Source organism: Protopterus annectens, chromosome 1.part1, assembly GCF_019279795.1.
Source record: "Protopterus annectens isolate FY-2018-M chromosome 1.part1, PAN1.0, whole genome shotgun sequence".
In the NCBI taxonomy this organism is placed as follows: Eukaryota; Metazoa; Chordata; order Ceratodontiformes; family Protopteridae; genus Protopterus; species Protopterus annectens.
The window spans coordinates 170,605,601-170,627,383 of record NC_056726.1 but is presented as its reverse complement, the minus strand read 5'-3'; the positions used below and the strand labels follow the sequence as shown (position 1 = coordinate 170,627,383).

General features: G+C 43.8%; 1 protein-coding gene across 5 annotated transcripts in view; it reads right to left on the bottom strand.

The window, feature by feature from the left end:
• LOC122804204 (activating transcription factor 7 interacting protein) overlaps positions 1-21,783 on the bottom strand; it is a 758,747-nt gene that overhangs the window by 444,476 nt on the left and 292,488 nt on the right. For all 5 annotated transcript variants that reach the window (XM_044073945.1, XM_044073934.1, XM_044073906.1 and 2 more), the window contains one exon: positions 16,400-16,447. In XM_044073945.1, coding sequence (XP_043929880.1) covers positions 16,400-16,447 — 48 coding nt within the window. The remainder of the gene's footprint in view (positions 1-16,399; positions 16,448-21,783) is intronic.

The window sequence follows — 21,783 nt, the reverse complement described above, 5'->3', positions numbered from 1 at the left end:
GACATTCCATGCTCTGGAACAGACTACCCATTCATGTCAAGCAAAGCTCCTCATTAGCCCTCAAAGAAAAATCAAGACAATTGGATGGGAAATTCACCTCTGGGATCACTTCCGTGGCTCTGCTAGACAGGGGTGCACATAAATAACTTTCTTGGGTGGCGAAAGCCAGGGAACTTTTTTGGCTAGGCTTGTATAGGCCCCAGAGCCGACCGGTTCATAGGTAGGTACTATGTTTTGAAAGACTTAACATAGATCTCCACTGAGGAGTTAAGAGTATGGGGGATGGGCTAACAGTCCCTACTCATTATTTTTTAAGGTCACTGATCTTTTTAGCTAAGAATATGTGACCTGCTATTTTGTAAGAACCCAACCAGTTCTCCACAGTGGCAAGCTTATAGTCTGGCTGCATCAGTTACTTCAGTGACTAGGTTTGAAAATTCCTTCCACAGGTTGATTTTTATCATTTCCTCTTCTCAGTGCTGTTCTGGCCCTATAGGCAAGATGAAAAAGATTTGTATGTTAGACTTCTGCCAGGAGCACAATCCCTTTTCCATACAATGTCCCTATTCATTTACTTTTTGGGGCTTTGTGAAGCTTCACATAGGTTTTCATCTGTTAATATCCTTTTAACCGTTTTAGTTACTTGTAAAATTTATAAGGCTTTTCTGTGCAGAAATTTTCTTTTTTGGTTTTCATTTAGGATTTCAGTTTAACCTTCATGTGTTTACATTATGCAGATTGAGCTCATTCTTCTTCTGGAGTTTAATGCATTGACAGAATTTAAATTTTTGCCATGGAAGATATTGCCACTAATGGCAGTTAGTAAATAAATTCCAGTTTCATGTGCTGAAAGTGGGCCCCTTCACATTTGATCTTTCATAGCCAGCTGTGCGCCTCATTAGGTTATTGTTCACTTTTATTTTACTTACTGTATATTGCCCCTTGCTTTGATACTGTTATTTGCTACTGCCAATATCTATTATAATACTGCAGAGCTGTTCATTACTACTACTAGATATATTAAAAAATCATTTACTGATTGTACTTTTTGACCATTGGTGCGGCTGCATTTATGCTTGTGACTGATTACTGTACTGTTGCAGCATTTAAATTAATGAAGACTGACAACATCAGATCACTTGACACAAGGGAATCAAAGCAAAAAGGAGAAACTAAATCAGTCTGGACAGGGTAGAAGCAACCAGTTATCTCTGTACTCGATTCTGGTTTTAAGTATAAACTTTTTTTTAAGCACACAAGAAGAGAAAAGGAGACTGATGGGTTAAAGTCCATCTCATTTTATCTGCGGTCTTGCCACTAAAGTTTGAACCACAAAGAAATAATTCTAGCACCTGATGGGAGGACAAACATTGCAAATGGCATGACTAAATATTTCTGAGTATCATTCTGCGGTGGTGGTGCTGCGGTAGCGTTGTCGCCTCACAGTAAGACGTTGTCCTGTTCGATTCTCAGCTAAAGCATTTTCTGTGCGGAGATATGCGTGAATGGGCGTACCTTCGTTGAAGGTTGTGTGTCAGGGCTGGCAACTCGGCACATAAAATTCTACTGCCAATCATTAGCAGACCGGAGTTCCGCTGTGGAGATCCCTAACCGGGAAAAGCTGAAAGACACAACAACATTCTTGCCATTAAATATCTTAGAGATCACTCCTGATGACTTATCAAGTCTGTCCACCAAACATCTGTAATCCTGTGAAGTGTAGACTGCATAGCAGGAAACCTTGTTTTGAAGGCCCACTCCTTGACTTTTGTAGCCTTTTTGCAGAGAGGCAGGAAGAAACTTCTCTTTGCTTGCTTTTGTGCCACAAACATGATCAAGAAGGAGGGAAAGAAGCTGCTCACACTTCTAGTCCACTGATATGAAGTTTTGATTCCTGACTGGATCGAAGTCCCTGTGACATGTGGTCTTGATGGTATCAACACTACTCTGGGATGTTGCCTCTTGTTGTTGTGTCTTTCGGCTTTTCCCGGTTAGGGGTCGCCACGGCAGAACTCCGGTCCGCTAATGATTGGTAGCTGATTTTTTACGTACACAGTTACCAGCCCTGACGCACAACCTTCAATGAAGGTACACCCATTCACGCATATCTCCACGCAGAAGACGCTCTAGCTGAGAATCGAACCGGACAGCGTCTTGGGAGGTGGCAACGCTACCGCAGCACCACCACCGCGGATTGGAAAAAAACACCAAGCCAATGTCACCACAACAATCAAAACAGCAAGACATGCCTGCTGTGATCAGACTGGATCAGTGAACATACATCTGACAGACAAATACATAATGAGAATAACGCATTGTGGAAACATTGTTTTAATACAAATACATTTAAAGTCACTGAATCAAACTTTCCAAGTAATGACAGTAACAAATAATACTGTCCTGGTTACGGAATGCAACCAGATCACATGCTCCACAGCTATTCTGCAACAGGGACTGAATACCAATTATCCTTTTAAAAAACTTTGCTAAAACAAAGAAGTTTTGAATCATTTAATCTGGTCACAGTTTTCATGCAGACACCCAATACAGTTAATAACTTTAAAATGTCTCTGCCTTGTTTGACTATTTAAATAGTTGTGCATCTTGTTAGATTATAACATTTGATAAACAGTATGCATTATTTTTGTTACTTTAATAAAGTGCTCAGACTTCTACGCCAAATTATGCTTGTTTTACAAGCCCTCGCCATCCCAAGGAAGAAGTATCTATTGTTAGTATAAATTTCTGAGAACAAATTGTAATGGATTCCCAGACAGAATGATTTGCGGCAATCCACCAATACAACAGTATCTACAAGACTCGGAAAAACTGAAAGGTACATTCAAGGTTCCAGTGTCCTAGAAAAACTGAACCTTGACAGTCTACTTTATTACCTTTATACATTTATATAAAAATCCAGGCCATTCTATGGAGCTCTGTGGCACATAGAAATAAAGCCCCGACTGTAACAAAGATGTCCCAAAATTAACTACCTCACAACAGAGCTAGAAAAGCTAATGTGGAAATAAGCAGCCGATGCTAATCCACTCATCGTGGTAGGACAGAGGCAGTTGTGGCCACTGCAAAGCCAGTACTTAATACAGGGAGGTATATGGCATGCTGGGCTAAGGTAGTAGCTTGGCTTTGCCAAGACACTTACAACCTATAGTCCCCAGTATCATCTACATGAGAATCCTAGTTTCCCACAGTTACAATGACTAGGATAAACAAGTAGAGCAAGTGTGAGTGTAAGGGAGAGGTGAACTGGTACCAATCTAGAAGACGGGATGGAGAGAGGAAAACTCTACATCAGCAGTGATCCAACTCAAACATCTACAATCACAATAAGTTACTTACAACTATATTAAGACCTTAGTATGGATCAGTGTCGCAGTCATAACCTTTGCAAATATTCCCAAAGTCTGTCCAACATGACGGGAGCTTGGTTACTTTCCTGGGGCATGCTGCAGTAAGCCATGCTGAACAGCAGTGGAAAACCCCATCCTGCCCCTGGACAGCATGTCCAGTTCATAATGCTTAAAAAACGTGTGCAGAGAGCTTAGTGGCTACCTCCAAGACAGCCTGGGGATCTACCTCATTAAAGAAATGCAGCGGTTGCTGTGGTGGCCCTACCCATGATCAGAATGTCAATTAGCTTCTTAATATAGTAAAACTGAATTACTCATCTGAATATTGAAAATACTGTCTATAACATGAATGCTACAATGCCAGGAACTAGACATTTCTAGTTTCACTCTTTTTCGGGCACATAAGTTATGACTGGGATGTCCCAGGCTAAAACTGCTGGCACCCTTCAGGATGTCAATCAGGTGCAGGACTACCCAAGAGGTATGGGGAGTGAATATGCTTCCTGCAGCTCTCTCCGTGTTGACAGATTGGGGTCTATGAGCCTCCCACCTCTGTCTTGCATTAAGCAGAGAAACACTACAAATATTGTGGCCCTAGGAGATCATCCCATGGATCACTCTGGTCGGTGAATCTAGATGCCTGAATTTGGAGAATGCTTTATGTGGTCTCTTTGGTGTTGGTTCTGATTCAGACAACAAAAGCTTTTTAGTGACTAGGGAAACCACAGAATGCTACTGAAGACTTTGGTGAGTGGCCTGCAGAATGGTCTGTCCTGCTGTTACTGGTCATTCTGCTGGCAGTAAGCTCTACGCCTGCTTTGATACAGGATCTGAAAAGGTTTGGTAACCAGAGTAAATGGAGTGCACCAGTACCATCTGCACAGCTATCCTTCCTGCCAACTTCATTTTAGACATGACCTGAAGCTGGGCTGTCTGAGCTATCAGGGGAGGAATGCAAGCTGTAATGAGCAAGGTCAGTGTCAGTAGAAGTGTGGGTAACAATGCCAGTGGATGGTAACAGTCTGGCATAGGGTACTGGCCCCTGAGACAATGGAGTTGGTCTTCTACAGGGCTCTGTTCTGGGCAGCCTCTTCTGAGGTACATATTTCTGTGACATAAAAGCTGATATTGATAAATTACATCTAACCATTCTAATCCTCAGATTCTCTGTCATCGGATGGACCAAAGAAATACTTGGTATGCAAATAACAGGCTTACCATCAACACCAACAAACACAGTACAGTTTCCTTTACTTATTCTAGCATCATTACTGCTTACAATATAGACAAAAAGTCCACAAATTTGACACTGTCATTAGGGACTTGGGTGTGTATGTTGATAACAGATTCTCTTTAGACCTCCGTAATTCTCTGTGATGGTTCATAGGTAGGTACTAGGCTACCAACCCAAGGGCCTAAGTAATCCTAGCCAACAAAGTTCCCTGGCTTACGCCACCCAAGAAAGTTATTTTCCTGTGCCACTGTCAAGCAGAGACAGAGAAGTGATCCCCTGGGTGTTTTTCCCATTTCCCATCCACTCATCAAGATATTTCTTGAAGAGTGTTAATGAGGGACTTTGCTTGACATAGATGGGTAGCTTGTTCCAGAGTATGGGAAGTCTCTGGGACAGGAATCTATCCCTCCAGCATGTTCTGTTTATTATGGTGACAAGGTTTAGGTCCCTAGAGCGTGTAGCTCAGAGGGACTGGGAATTCTTCAGGTGCAGCTTGCTCAACAGCTCTGGGTTTGACATAGCTTTATATGTTAGGCAAAGATCTCCTCAGAGTAGCTGATATGCTATGGAGTAAAGCTGGAGTTTTTTGAGACTGTCAGTGTAGGGCATCTGTTTGAGACCAGTAATCCTCTTTGTGAGGTACTTTTGTGGCCTTTCCAGCTGCTGCAGATGTCCTGTGAGGTACATTCTAAAAGGGGTGTTGTACTTGGGTCTAATGAGTGTTGAATAGAGGGGAACAATAACCTCTTGTTTCCTGGATGAGAACCTTTTTTTGATGAAGTGTGCCACGTAGAAGGATTTCCTGACTACTGTGGCGATATGATTATCAAAGGAGAGACTACTGACCACCTGGGTGCCAAGGTCTCTTATCACACATTCTGCGTTAAGTAGACTATGAGGTAGTTCATGGGTACAGAGTTTTTACCAAAGGTGATGACAATGCAGTTTTTGGCATGGAGCTTGAGGCCATGGTTCTGACACCAGGCATCTGTCTCAGTGAGGCCCTTCTGTAGGATTGTCCACATCATTTGTGGACTCGACTCATCTGCGAACGTCATTAGCCAAAGGCCTTCTGTGTTAGCCTGTATTTCAGAGAAGTAGATACCAAACAGAAGAGGTCCCAGGACTGAACTCTGTGTACTCCACTTGTCACTGGTTTGAAAGTCAGATTTGGAGTCTGCAACTTTTAGTGTGGGTTCTGTCAGTGAGCCAGTTGGCAACCCATCTTGTGATGTAGTGATTTATACCTAGGTTAGTGAGCTTAGCTATAATTCCAGAATAGGGGATGGTGTCAAAAGCCTTGGCAAGGTCAGGACAGGCTGTGTGAACCACCTTACCCTCGTCTATGGCTTTGGTGACTGCCTCAAAGACGTCGATCAGGTTCAGGAGGAATGATCTGCCTTTCACAAACCTGAACCTGGTGGGGTCCAGAGTTTGGAGGTTAACGATGTCTTTGTTTATGAGTTCCATGATGATACGTTCCATGGCCTTACAGACAAGGCTCGTCAGGCTAATAGTGTGATAGTTCCTGGGATCAGTGGTGGCTCCCCCTTTGTGGAGTGGAATAACTGTTGCTGTGTGCCATTCAGTGTGCACATAGCCTGACGTGAGGCTATGATTGAACATGGTGCTTAGGTGGGGAGCCAGTTCGTGTAAACCGAAGCTTGGGATGTTGTTTGGTCCCATGGATGCTGTGTTTTTGGCTTGAGTACAGCTTTTATCTGTGTAGTTGTGATTACAGGGAGTCTGCATTCTTCCTGTACAGATATGGGCCCTTTAGAGGGTTAAAGTTAGCACTGAACCTATCTGCCAGGATGTTGGCAATATCAGTTGGTTCTGTAATTTTCATGCCGTTGTGCTGTAACTCAGAGCAGATCTGGGTGTTGCCATTGAGATTTTTGACATAGCTATAGAATGCTTTGTGGGTGTCCCTAGAATCAGTGGCAATGTTCTTTTCAAAGCTAGCTTTGGAGGATCTTATAAGGGATCTCAGCTTCTTACTGAGGCTGACCAGGGAACTCCTCCACTCATGGGATTTTACTCCCTTCTGCAACAGTTTCTTCCTTCTGTTGTAGAGTTTGTTTATGGCAGAGTACCACCAGATTGGCTTCCTGTTTTTGGAGGATAGTGTCTTGGTTCTGTTTGGGATAGCACGATCCGTGCACTCGTGTAAGTGCTTATAAAATCCTTCTACATTGTACAAAGTACAGTTTTGTACCTACCATAAATGTAGATGTCCGATAGATATGCAACTGCAGTCATAACATATGGGTTGTCCTGCCTCAGGCAGCCCTCGGTCAGCCGGATTCCAAAGTCTGGGTCCGGCGTCGGCCGGTGTCGCCTCCTCTCCAACGTCAGGATGGCTGGAGTATAAAGGCATCGGCCGACGCCATCTTCTTCAGTGTTTCTTGCCCCAGATGCCAGGTGCCCTCCTAGGAAGGCTAAATTTGGTGAATGGATAAAAAATTCCAGACATGCACAACAGTAATAAACAGATACACCATAGGAGATACCCCCAGCTAATAGGAATAGGGGTAGTGGACCCATAAAGAAGGTTGCAGAGGGGTAGGAGGGTGGGAAAATCCGACTGCAGTTGCATATCTATCGGACATCTACATTTATGGTAGGTACAAAACTGTACTATGTCCTTCAAGAATGCACAACTGCAGTCATAACATATGGGTTGAATACCATAGCCAAGCTGGGGGTGGTTGGTACTAAGAAAGTGATGGTGTAGCTAAAATGCCCTGCAGGACTGCCGAAGCAAAGCCTGCTCGGGATCTGGAGTATAAAGGCAGGTTGTAGTGCTTGGTAAATGTATGCATGGAGCTCCATGTAGCAGCCTCTAGAATGTCCTTTGTAGCCACTCCTCTTAGGAAAGCTGTGGATGTGGCTATAGCTCTCGTGGTGTGTGGCCTAATATTGGCTGGCACACCTTTTCCATGAAAAGAATAGCAGAATCTGATGCAGTGTCCAATCCATTTGGAAATTGTTTGCTTGGAGATTGCTTTTCCTTGTACTCCAGCAGCATAGGCTACAAGCAGTTGGTCAGACTTTCTGGTGGCCTTAGTTCTGTCCAAGTAGTAGCGTAGTTGCCTGTGTATGTCCAAAGTATGCAGCAGTGCTTCCCCCCTGTTTTGAGGATTGGGGAAGAAAGTAGGCAGGTGAATGGCTTGATTTAGAGACACCCTGGAAATTACTTTTGGCAAGAATGAAGGATTGGTTCTTAGAGAGACTCTGTCCTGATGAAAAATGAGAAAAGGAGGTACTGCCATGAGTGCTTGTATCTCCGAGATTCTTCTTGCTGATGTGATTGCCAATAGGAAAAACGTTTTCCATGAGAGAAATTGTATTTCTGAAGTTGCTGCTGGTTCAAAGGGAGGAAGAGTTAATTTTTCCAAGACAAAATTGAGGTCCCATGCAGGTTCTGGTGGTTTCCTGGGAGGTTTGATATTCTTTATCCCTCTTAGGAACTGTCTTCGCAAAGGATGTGAAAACACAGGTGGATCACAAATGTATTTTGCTGAGATTGCTGAGGCATGAATCTTTATGGAAGAATATGAGAGACCCGTATGAAACATTTCTGCCAAGTATTCCAATATCGGAGGTATACTCAATACTGTTGTATCCTGACCCGTTAGCATTCCAGATGATGAATCTCTTCCACTTGGCTGAGTAGGTTTTTCTGGTGGAAGGTCTGCGTGCTTCCAGTAAGATCTCTTGAACTTTTTTGGAAAGAGAGATATCGGAAGGAGTTATGGTAACCTCCAGGCTGTCAGATGCAATGTTTTCAGGTTTTGATGAGCAGTCCTGTAATTGTGCTGTGTTAGAAGCAGAGGCCATAGGGGCAGAGCCCACGGTTTGGTCCGAGTTATGCTCAGCACCAATGGGTACCAGTGCTGCCTTGGCCAGTCTGGAGCTATCAAAATGCCTGTTGTTTGTTCTGCTTTGATCTTCAGTAACACCTTGGTCAGCAGTGGTAGAGGAGGGAATGCATAAATTGTTAGGGAATTCTAGCTGAAGGAGAGAGCATCCGTTTTCCAGGCTAGAGGATGGTGGGTCCTTGTACAGAACTTTTCCAGGTGATGATGCATGTGAGAAGCAAAGAGATCTATGTCCGGTCTTCCCCATGTCCTTGTTATTTATGAGAAAATGTGAGAATGCAGCATCCATTTGTGTGGATCCAAGAAATTTCTGCTCAGCTTGTCCGCCAGTACATTGTCCTTGCCTGGCACAAAAGTACAGTTTTGTACCTACCATAAATGTAGATGTTCGAAGATCCACATTGCTGCAGTCCTTACACTTGGGTAGTCCGCTGTCCTCGGTCGGCCCGACTATCAAAGTATAAGGCTGACGTCGGTCAAGGCGCATTTGACTGACATCAGGACGTCAGGGTACAAATGCGCATGACCGACGTCATATCCTCAGTCTTTTCTTGCCCCAGATGTCAGAAGACCCTAGAAATAAAGGTCAAAACCAAAAGACAGCAAACCAACAACCAACCATCCTGGCACTAATAATATGTACAATATATACAATATACACCCTATTAACAACCCAACCCACACAACCTCCAGAGGGAAGGAGGGAGTTGGACTGCAGCAATGTGGATCTTGAACATCTACATTTATGGTAGGTACAAAACTGTACTATGTTCTTCATCTCACATTGCTGCAGTCCTTACACTTGGGTAGAATCCCAAAGCAGAGGTCAGGAGGATGGCTAAACTATAAGGAAGCAGGAGCTGCCAAAATGCCCTGCAAAACAGCAGTGGCAAAACCAGCCCTGGATTTAGAGTAAAGTGGAAGGTGATAATGCCTAGAGAAAGTATGCACTGAACTCCAAGTAGCTGCCTCCAAAATATCCTTAGTTGCCACCCCCTCAAAAAGCTGTCAAGTGGCAGTAGCCCTAGTGGAATGAGGCCTAATCCCAGCTGGAATTTCCTTGCCATGATGGGAATAACAGAAAGCAATGCAAAACCCAATCCACTTAGAAATAGTTTGTTTTGACACAGGCTTGCCCTGAGAACTCAAAGCAAAGAAACAAATAACTGCTGAGACTGCCTGAACCCCTTAGTTCTGTCCAAATAATATCGCAACTGCCTGTGTACATCTAAAGTGTGCAAAATCTTTTCCCCTTTATTTTGGGGATTTGCATAAAAAGTAGGCAAATGAATAGTTTGGTTTAAAGCCACACTAGAAACCACTTTAGGCATAAAGGAAGGATTAGTACGTAAAGATACCCTATCCTTATGGAAAATTAAGAAAGGCTCAACCGCCATAAGGGCCTGCAACTCAGAAACCCTTCTTGCAGAGGTAATAGCCAACAAAAAAGCAGTCTTCCATGATAAAAACTTTAACTCAGCAGTGGCTGCAGGCTCAAAAGGTTGTAGAGTTTCTGAAAATGAAAAATCCTCAGGAGGAGAAGCAGAAGGAGTAGAATCATCCACCTCAGAATCAGAATAAGGAGAATACTCCTGCAAGTCTTCAGCCGAAGACTCTGAAACATCCGAAGCCTGCTCAAAACTCCCTAACTCAGGCTCCACCCTAGGCCTCTTATCAGGAGGGGGCAAGGAACCCCTAATCAAAGTAATCAAATCTTCTGCCATTTTAAGCATATGCTTCTTGGGCACAGTTCCAGAAGAACTAGGGGTGACACCAACTGAAGCTAAACCTGGCCTGCCTCTAGGAGAAGCCTTGGAAACAGAAGGAGAAGGCCTAACCACCTTAGGAAGAGAGGGTAGTATAGTAGCCTGAGAAGCCCCTTCAGCCTGACCTGCCTCCTGAGAGGCCACATCCTGCAACAACAAAGTCTCTCCCTGGGAACCCAAAGAAACCTCGGTGGAACCACCGGCTCCACCGACACCTCTAAAGAACCGTCCGTACGGACGGTTCTTCTAGCCTAGGCTTAACTGCTTTGTCCTTGCGCTTCTTGAGGAAGCCGTCGAGCATCCGACGGCATTTTATAATTGCACCGCTTCGAAGACTAACCTGGCACAATCTAACCTTCTCTTTATAGTGCTTATTGAATCTAGCACAAGCGGCACCCAACAACGCCGTGCTCAGGCCTAAACAAGGAATACACAAAGTATGATAATCTCTATGTGGTATCTGTTTCCCAAGAAATACAATTATTTACTTTTTCTGACATCCGTAAACCACTGAGGCAAGAAAAACTAAAATATTCTAACGGGTACTTTAACTTTGAGTCGGTCTGGAACTCCCGAATCGAAAAATTTCAGAACGCCAACCGGCACTTGCAAAGCTGCTTCTGCATCGGACCATGCGGCAAAAAAGACTGAGGATATGACGTCGGTCATGCGCATTTGTACCCTGACGTCCTGATGTCAGTCAAATGCGCCTTGACCGACGTCAGCCTTATACTTTGATAGTCGGGCCGACCGAGGACAGCGGACTACCCAAGTGTAAGGACTGCAGCAATGTGAGATGAAGAACATCTGGGATTGCAAATGTATCTTCAGACTTAGGGATTTTTCCCAGAGAATCATTGTTAGTCTGCAGAGGGGATAAGAATGAGCGCCTCCCTGCTTGATTATATACCACATAACAGTGGTGTTGTCTTTCCTTATTAGCAAATGTCCTTGTTGAAGTGATTTTTCGAAAGTCTCGATCGCATGTATCACTGCCAACATCTCTTTTTGGTTTATGTGCAGATGCCTTTCCTTTGGTGTCCACTGACCTTGAATGCATCTGCCCTCCATGTGCGCCCCCCCATCCATGGTCTGAGGCGTCTGTTGTAATCATTTGACCTGCTTCAGGTTTGCTTGAAAGACATGCCTTTGTTTAACTGACTTGTTTGAGCCCACCACAAAAATTCTCTTTGCAGACATGGAATGAGTGGGATTACATCCTCTAGGCTTTGGCTGTGTTGGGACCATAAGCTTTTTAAGTACCATTGTAGCTTTCTCATATGAAGTCTTGCCAAAGGTATCAGAAGAATGCAAAATGCCATGAACCCCAGGGCCTGCAGGATTTTCCTTGCAGTCAGCTGGGAGAGCTTTGCTAGGCCTTTGAAGTACTCTGGTAACTGCTGTTGTTTTTCCTCTGTGAGATAAGCCATTTGTGTTTTTGTGTCCAGTTGGCTCCTAGGAAAATAATCTGTTGGGATGGCAGAAGTCTTGATTTCTGAATGTTGACTGTGTATCCCAAGGCCTGTAGTAATTGAATGACATAGTCCAAAGTTTGCTATCAAGATTTGTTTGTTGTCTGCTTGTATGAGGCAGTCGTCCAGGTAGGGGTATATTTGAATCCCCCAGAGTCTGCAATGTGCCACTACTGATGCCAGGCATTTCGTAAACACTCTGGGCGCAGTAGATAAGCCAAACGGCAATGCTGAGAATTGATAATGCTCTGTCCCTGCAAGAAATCTGTGGTATCTTCTGCAGCTTTGTCTGATTGGGACATGCAGGTATGCCTCCCTGAGGTCCAGAGTGACCAGCCAAGACCTCTTGCCCAGCATAGGAAGGAGTTGCTGCAACGTCAGCATTTTGAACTTTGGCACAATGCTGAGAATTGATAATGCTCTGTCCCTGCAAGAAATCTGAGGTATCTTCTGCAGCTTTGTCTGATTGGGACATGCAGGTATGCCTCCCTGAGGTCCAGAGTGACCAGCCAAGACCCCTTGCCCAGCATGGGAAGGAGTTGCTGCAACGTCAGCATTTTGAACTTTGGCACAATGAGATAAGTATTTAGAGTAGACAAGTCCAGTATAGGTCTCCATTTGTTTTCCTTTCTTGGAACAAGGAACAGTCTTGAATAAAATCCCTGGCCTTGTTCCTGTGGAGGGACCTTTTCTATTGCTTTTATATTTAACAGCTGTGAAACTTGAATGAGTGCCTCTGCCCTTTGATGAAGTGGCAGGTTTGGCATGCCTTGTCTTATTGGTAAAGTATGGAAGTGGAATCTGTAACCTTTGTCTATTAAATCCAGAATCCAGTTGTCCTTGGTTACGATATGCCAGTTTTTTGAGAATAAGGATAATTTTCCGCTTCTCTTTGAGCCTTTGTAGACGGTATGAAAGTTAAGTCATTGTGGTTGTCCTTGTGGTGCAGCTGGACTGCCTGCGCCACTTCTTTGATTTGGTGGTTGCCATTGGCGGCCCCTGTAGGAGCCTCGGTATTGCCCTCTACCTCGGGCATGCCTGTTTTTTTCCCCCTTTGAAACTTGTCAGTGTCTGGAAAGGACCAGTTCTTTGAAGGCCAATTCCTGCTGAATCTGGGTGGCTGAACCTGGAGGAAATCTTTGATTGTCTGTACTGATTTAGCTTTTTCCTCAATGGACTTCAACACATCTTGTGCATTAGCACCAAAAAGCTTCTGTTTTTCCAGAGGTGCATCAAGTAACTTTACTTTAACATGGTCTGGCAGTGGCTGTTCTTTTAACCAAGCATGTTCACACGATAACAGCCCCAGTCATAGCTGCCCTACATGAAGCCTCCAATGCATCATAACCACACTGAAGAAAATGATTGCTAACCTGCTGAGTGTTATGTACTAGATCCTGCAATGCCTTTCTATCAATAGGCTCAGGAGAGGCTAGCTTTTTCTGTAAATCATCCAGTAAAAAATCCTGGTAATGAAACATATGAAAAAGGCAGTTAAGTGACCTCATGGCCAGGGTGGTAGAGGTATAAACTTTTTTACCCCATCTCTCCAGGGACCTAGCTTCCCTATCCGCTGGCAGTGGATTCTTGGCTGTGGAAGTAGCCACTCCCTTGGGGCCCTGTGAAATAGTTTCTAGATCCACAGAATGGGCCTTAAAGAGATGTTTGTGGGTGTCAGGGACCCTATAATATCTGTCTGGCTTGACAGGAGCAGGAGCGAGAGAATCAGGGTTAGCACTGGTGTCGGAGAAAACATCATCCAGGACATCCATAACTGGAGGGATAGCTAAAGGTCTGTGCTGGGGTAGCTTGAGGAAGGTACGTAGCCTTTTCCTGGAATCAGAGAATTCCTGACCCTGCCATTTAAAATGCTCCCTCATAGAGTGTAGGACTTCACCGAACGAAAAATCCTCTGGAGGAGAGGCAGAGGGAATTGATTCCTCAGCATCAGAGTCCTCATAGGCCTGGAAGGATTCTTCTTGGGTATCTGAATGCTCAGTATCCCCAGAGGTTTCATCTGAAGAGAGGTTGTCGGCCTGCTCAGTTCTGGGCCTTTTCTCTGCAGGCGGCTGAGAACCTCTGTCTGGATGAGGCTGAGACCCCCTGATAAGAGAAATAAGATCTGCAGCAAGAGACATGATCTGTTTATCAGAAGAAGGGGGCTGGGCAGTAGGTTTAGGATGGGCCTTGGCCTGGCTGGCGGCCTTAGCACGTGCAAAGGCCTTGATGGACATGGATACAGGAGGCCTAGCTGCCCCACGTGCAGGAGTAACCTTGTCCACAGGAATGGTGTCGGGTAGATCCAGAACTTCGGTTTCTGGAGGAAAATCAACAACCGGCACCGGTGTAGACTCCAAGACCGAAGGACGTGTTAACGCTGTGTCATCGGCCTGGAGCGGTTGAATTACCGCTTCCGAAGGGACCGAAGCACTCGCGGAGGGTTTAGGAGGAGTATCGGTGGAGGGCGCGGGCCGAGGATGTCGGTCCCGGTCCTTTCGTTTTTTGGTAGATTGAGTTGTCGGTTGTTCCGACAGCATGATATAAGTGAAAGATTCGCCGAAAAAGTCTTCGGCAAATTCTGCCCTGCGCCTGAGAGTGCGCTTATTAAAGCAAGCACAGGCAGCACAGGCCGAGACTTCGTGGTCTGGGCCCAGGCAAGGGAGGCAATAAGAATGGTCCTTAAGAGGTATTTGCTTACCACAAGACAAACAATTATTAACTTTCTCAACTTGTTCTGACATCGGCTGAGGCAAGAAAAAATGTTCCCCAATGGGGTACTTAGCTTTTAGATGACTTCGGTACTGAAAACACAGGAGCTGACCGACCGGCACTTGCGAACTGCTTCTGCTTCGGGCACCGTGCGGCAAGAAAGACTGAAGAAGAAGGCATCGGCCGATGCCTTTATACTCCAGCCATTCTGACGTCGGAGAGGAGGCGACACCGGCCGACGCCGGACCCAGACTTTGGAATCCGGCTAACCGAGGGCTGCCTGAGGCAGGACAACCCATATGTTATGACTGCAGTTGCATTCTTGAAGGACATCTTACACTTCACGGTATCTCCTAAAGTTTCCAAGAAGTTACACTCAGCTTTATTCATCCATTATTAGACCCACCAATGAACATACAGACCCTTCAACATGTACCTCAATAAGCACTTAAATCATCTTGACACCTCATCATTTCCTTACCAAAAAACTCTCAGGTGTCAGTACCATTAATTACCAAGTCAAATTAAAAGCCTTGTACCTTAGTGTTATACAGACTCCTGAGGGATGAACAATATCCACTTGAACAGCACAGCACAATCTTTCACCTAACTAGGGGTAAAGCATATTAAGTTATTAAGTTAGGTGGTAGTACAAAGCAATCTGATGCTGGGAAAAGGTGCTGAGAGCATTCTTTCTTTCACTTCCCACATAAGAGTTTGACGGCTTTTTATAACTGAACTCCTGTAGAGTCGGGACTCCAGAGGAAGCTGAACTTGGTGCCAGCTCTTCAGGGAGACTCGGCAAGAAGGCACTAGAAGAATAATCACCTCCTGCATCTTCACTGATGCCTGTTCTTTATCTTGAGTAGCAATGGCCTCAGCTAGCATTGGAAAGACAAGCTCTGCAATATAAATGTCTTCACTAAAAATTCTTGGTTCAGCAACACAGACACTGTAGTCCACTTCCACAGAAAAGGTAAACAATGATACTTTGGAAAACCTGATCTTTAGTCTCTTGAGGGCCCTTCTTAGAAGTGGGGAACCTTGCATGATAATATTCGGGCTTAACATCAGAACCACTGAGGTCTTGGAAGGAAGGAAGTTCTGGCTACAATCACCTTCTGCAACAAATGAGCAGTTATTCACAACTACGTCTGATAGTCATTCTCCTGATACAGAGAAAGTGTGGTCATCACTGGGTGCAAAGCATACTCCCCAGGCACACTCAAACAGTGGAAGGGAGTAGCGGGACAGGCAAAGGGGCCTGTATTTCAATTTCAAGGTGGGAGAAACCTGGAAAAATAGCATAAGAGAAGTAACAAACAGTGCTACCTGGAAGAACACTGCAGTAAAACAATACCAGGGAACAGACTGAAAAATGCTCAAAATAATAAAACATTGATCTGTACTCCAAAGAAGCAATCATCCTATGTCTAAGCAGTACACATGGCAAAGAAAAGCTGTCCAGATGGGAAACACACAGTATCACAGAAGTGACAGGAGGAAGTCAGACTAAAAAAAAAAATTTCCAGGTGTTTAGCGGTCCTAATGTCAGTGGCATATACAGTCCTACTGCTTACTCAGGATGCACTACTACTTACCCAAATATTCTGCAAATCACCATAGTTCACATCAGCACTTAAAAGGTACATATTTGCATTATCACACAGACACACACACACTTTTAAAGTTACAGAGTACACAGCTATGAGGCAGCAAATATTACACAGCTCACTGTAACTTCACCTTTGCATTATACTATGCAAGTCATGGGGTATATACAGATTTAAATTTATAAAAAAAATCATAACTGAATTATTATCAGTTCCAACCACATGGTAAAATGTGAACAACAATGATTCAAATGTCATAATAAAAGGGGGCAAAAGAATCAGTTTGTGATGAAGTTTATATCCAAAAAAAATGGTATCTAAAGGATAAATAATAAACAACACTTTCAATTTACTTTTTTCTGGCTGCCGATCAGCTTCAGTACGTTCTTTACTTGTCCGCACTACATAACAAAGACAAAAAGCTTAATGTCAGCAAAATATTAATAAACAGTAGTAACAAAGAGATTGCAGTTGGGGTTAGCTTAGTTTTCTGCAGAACCTGGTAACAGTAACTTGACACTCTTACTACAGACACACTTTAAAATAACCAACACAAATTAAATGTAAAACATCAAAAATTAACTTTCTGCAACCAGGCCCATGTAGAAACTTAATAAAAGTTTTCAACTTTCAGGAAATTATGAACAGACCTTTTAATTCAGTATGTTTTTTTCACTATGTGCATCTCCTTTTAGCAAGTAATGGGCATTTTTCTAGATGTACCCTTAGGATTGACAGTCATCTTCATTCAACAAATCCCACGCTGTGCCAAGTCACATTCAGTTTTTTTTTTTTTTTTTTAGCTAGGTGGTAGTAAAAAGCTGCTGGTCTTGCAGCAGTAAACTAGAAAACAACACACTGCAAATTCAAATCTAACCACATCCTTTAACAGCATGTTAAAAAGCATACAATGCAAATGGTAAACTTAAAATTGAACTACATATAAAATGTAGAAAAGAGCAGAAAAAGGAATAATAAAGCAGGGGAAATGGGGGCAGGTATGTACATTACAGCAGGACAATCTACTGAGGATGCAAGACATAGGCGAGTGTAGACCACCATCAGTTAAACAACACTGTTCCCTCTGGAGTGGTTAACTACTACAGCCTCCTTGCAGACAGTCATCTCAACAATTCCTTTGAGCTTCAGCTTCCAGTTTCCCCATTAGCACAAGTCATGGCATCAGTCCACCACAAAGGCAACCACACCCAGCCATATGTTCCTAATTTTAGGCTCCCATGAACACTGGTGACTTGCTTCTACTAAAAAAAAAGAAGCTAAGTGAGGTTGTAAAACTATAAAGTTATACTAGACTTGCAGCAAGTAGTGTGCCCAGCCAAAACAAACTGGAGATAGGAGGGTACGTATTGCATAGAGTCCTCTCCTAACGCAAATGACCTCAACAGTGCTCACAGCTCACAAATCTGTTGTATTTCACTTCACAGGGTTTTCAACAGTTGAAGAGTCCCAATCAATATCTGTAAATCTCCAACAGTGGCAAAGAGGCCTGATGAAAGAAAGATGCACACAAGATCATATCCTGAGGCATCCAATGTTGACTCTTGGAGGAACTTCACAGTCTTGACATTATCTGTATGAACAACAATGAATTAAGCACACATTACAGACCGTGCCCAGCACTACCTGAGAGCACACATCTAACAATATTGTCCGACATATCATTTTTAAAGAATGAATTATTTTGGTACTGAGGGCCAAAACATATTTAAATTTCATCTATACTATGATAAAATATGGTCCTATTTAATGCAATAGAAATGAAAAAAAAAAGTGTGGCCTGAGCCCAGAACATATGCTTCATAGGTAGGTACTAGGCTATCTGCCAGAAGGCATTTATAAGCATAGCCAGGAGTGTGTCGGCTTTCGCCACCCCATTGATTAATTCCCCAAAAATTATACCCTTAATTTGTCCAAGTCTGGTTTGTAGTGTTCAATAAAGCTCGAGACCTCCATGGTGCAACTTCAGAAATAACTTGAGAAACACTTAAAAGTGCATAGCATGAAGCTATTGATATGGCAGAAAGTGGCTTTGCCACTACTGTAATGTTTTCTGACAACTGCAACACAACAACAAATTACAGTTACCTATATGTTTAAAAGTGGAGCACCTTGTTTCTCTGTGGTAAAGGAGACCAAATATAGGTGTGTGAAGCACAATTAAGAGAATATATTAAGCATCCTTTTTAGGCCTTAGTCTTCATCCTCTAACAATAACACTCAAAGCATTTTAACAAAAAGAGCTAATTTTTGCTGTGATGAACACTTGATTACAGTTGCCTGTACACTTGATCACAGTTGCCTGTGGTTGTAGCAAAGTCACTAAAGGAAAGTGTAGTATTATCACAGCACAGGTTCGCTTATCAAAGAATGTGGATGCTAGGTATCTGGCGACACAGCCCACGGAAAGTATAAGCTGTGCAAAATAAACCTGAAAAAGCAAAGGTTTGATTAGGTCACTGATGCAGCAGTCTTCATTACACATGGGGATGGGCTGTAGGCAGACATCTGCCTAACCTGTCCAACATCCAGAGCTGCACTATGTCAGTTTGCAGGCCAACATCCCTCTTATGTGGAGATGCACTCTGGTGTATGGGATAAAAAGGGGCATCAGCCAGCATTTTTGTTTAAACCAGAAAACCCCTTCTTTGCAAAACTATAACAGACCAAAATTGAGCAGCCCACTACAACAGAGAAAAACAACTGCTATAACAATAAAACTAACAAACATCAATAAAAGAGTACATACCAAATGCAAACACTGTGTAAAGTACAGTTTTGTACCTACCATAAATGTAGATGTCCGAGAGGAATGCATCTGCAGTCTTTACAAATGGGTTGTCCTGTCGTCAGGCAGCCCTTCGGTCGGCCGGATTCCAAAGTCTGGGTCTGGCTTCGGCTGGTGTCGCACTTCACCCGACGTTACTGCGGCAGTTATTCGGGTATAAAGGCATCAGCCGACGCCATTTTCCTCAGTGTTTCTTGCCCCAGATGCCAGGTGCCCTCTTGGATGGCTATATTTGGATAAATGCCAAAGTTTCCAAATAGCAGAGAGCAAACACACAAAATAAGCATGTATGTACATATACACAAACAAATACACCATAATAGATCCCCCCCAAGCTAGCTGAAGATTGGCAAATACCCTAGGAGTACCTCAGAGGGGAAGGAGGGTGGGTAATCCTGACTGCAGATGCATTCCTCTCGGACATCTACATTTATGGTAGGTACAAAACTGTACTATGTCCTTCAAGGATGCATCTGCAGTCTTCTAAATGGGTAGAATACCATAGCTAAACTAGGGGAGGAGGAAATGAGAAGAGATTATGGTGTAGTTAGGATCCCTTGCAAAACAGCAGTGGCAAAACCAGCACGGGATCTAGAGTATAGAGGTAAGTTATAATGCTTGGCAAATGTATGCACGGAGGTCCAAGTAGCAGCCTCTATAATGTCCTTGGTAGCCACTCCTCGTAAGAAAGCTGTGGTAGTGGCTGTAGCCCTTGTGGAGTGAGGCCTGATGTTCTCTGGAGTTTTCTTTCCATGGTAGGAGTAACAAAATCTAATGCAATTTCCTATCCATTTGGAGATTGTCTGTTTAGAAATTGGCTTTCCTTCCTTTCCTGTTGCATATGCTACCAGAAGCTGGTCAGTTTTTCTATTGTTTTTTGTCCTGTCCAGGTAGTAGCGTAATTGTCTGTGTACATCCAAGGTATGTAAGAGCCTTTCTCCCCTGTTCTGTGGGTTGGGGAAGAATGTAGGCAGGTGGATAGCCTGGTTTAGAGAGACTCTGGATACCACCTTAGGCATAAATGTAGGATTTGTTCTCATGGACACTATCTTGATGGAAGATCAGGAAGGGTTGCACTGCCATTAATGCCTGTAGTTCAGAGACCCTTCTTGCTGAAGTTATTGCCAGCAGGAAAGCAGTCTTCCAGGATAAGTATTGTAATTCTGCTGTTGCTGCTGGTTCGAAAGGAGGAAGAGTCAGTTTTTCTAGCACAAAGTTCAAGTCCCATGCTGGCAATGGAGGTTTCCTGGGAGGTTTTACATTTTTAATTCCTCTCAGAAACTGTCTGAGCAGAGGATGCGAGAAGACAGGAGGATCCAAGCTGTATTCTGCTGAAATAGCTGATGCATGTATCTTGATGGAAGAATAGGACAGGCCTGTATGGAAGAGCTCCGCCAAGTACTCCAGGATGTTGGCTTTGTTAATCAGTGTCACATCTTGCCCCTTTGCAGTACTCCAGATGAGATATCTTTTCCATTTTGCTGCATAATTCTTTCTTGTTGAAGGTCTACGAGCCTCCAGGATTATGTCTTTAACCCTTTGGGATAAATTTGGGTTAATTGCTGTTATGTAATGTTCCAGGCAGTTAGCTGCAGGGTTTTTAGGTTTGGATGCAGTATGTTGTAGTTGTTCTGTGTTAGCAGTAATGGGATCAGGGGCAGTGTCCATATTTGTTCCCGGGACATGCTCCTGAGCAGTGGATACCAATGTTGTCTTGGCCAGTCTGGGGCTATCAGAATGATCCTCGGACGTTCCTCTTTGATCTTCAGAAGCAACTTGTGTATCAAAGGAAGTGGTGGGAATGCGTATGCTATCAGGCTTTTCCAACTGAAAGATAGGGAGTCCACCTTCCAAGCAAGTGGGTGGTAAGTCCTTGTGCAGAATTTCTTCAACTGGTGATTGAATGGGGATGCAAACAAGTCTATTTGTGGTAATCCCCATTTTCTTGTGATGGTTTTGAAGATGTCCGGATGCAGCATCCATTCGTGGGCATCTGTTGTAGTTCTGCTTAATATGTCTGCTAGAATGTTTTCCTTCCCTGGTACATAAATTGCCTGTAACTGAATGTTGTAGCTCAGAGCCACATCCCATAGGTCCAGTGCCAGCCGGCATAGAGGGTATGAGTATGTGCCTCCCTGTTTGTTGATGTACCACATAACTGTGGTGTTGTCTGTCCTTATCATCAACTGGCCTTCTTGGAGAAAAGGTCTGAATGCCTGGATTGCCAATTTTACTGCCATCATTTCTTTTAGATTTATGTGCAGATGCAGCTGGTCTTGAGTCCATAGGCCTTGAATGCACTTGCCCAGCATGTGTGCCCCCCAACCGAGGTCTGAGGCATCTGTCGTGATGGTTTGTCTTGGCTGACTTTTGCAGAAGGGCAATCCTGTGTTTGATTGGCAGGCCTGAGCCCACCATAGGAACTCTTGCTTCAGGCATGGGATCATTGGAATTTTGGTTTCTAGGCTGTGCTTGTGCTGGGACCACAAATTCTTTAGGTACCACTGTAGCTTTCTCATATGCAGCCTGGCATGAGGGACCAGAATTATGCAGGATGCCATGAAGCCTAGAGCTTGTAGCACTTTTCTTGCAGTTAGATGGTTCTGCTTTGTTAATGCCGAGAAATAGAGAGGAAGTTGCTCTTTCTTTTCTGCAGTTAGAAATGCCATTTGTTTTGATGTGTCCAGTTCTGCACCCAGAAAGGTTATTCTTTGGGATGGAATCAGCCTTGACTTTTTTGTATTGACTGTATATCCCAGGGCTTGCAGCAGGTAGATGACTCTTTGTAAGTCGTCTGTTAGTTTGTTTTTGTTGTCCGCTTGTATCAGGCAGTCGTCCAGGTACGGATAGATTTGAATCCCCTGAAGTCTGCAATGAGCGATTACTGATGCCAGGTATTTTGTGAACACTCTGGGCGCAGTAGATAAGCCA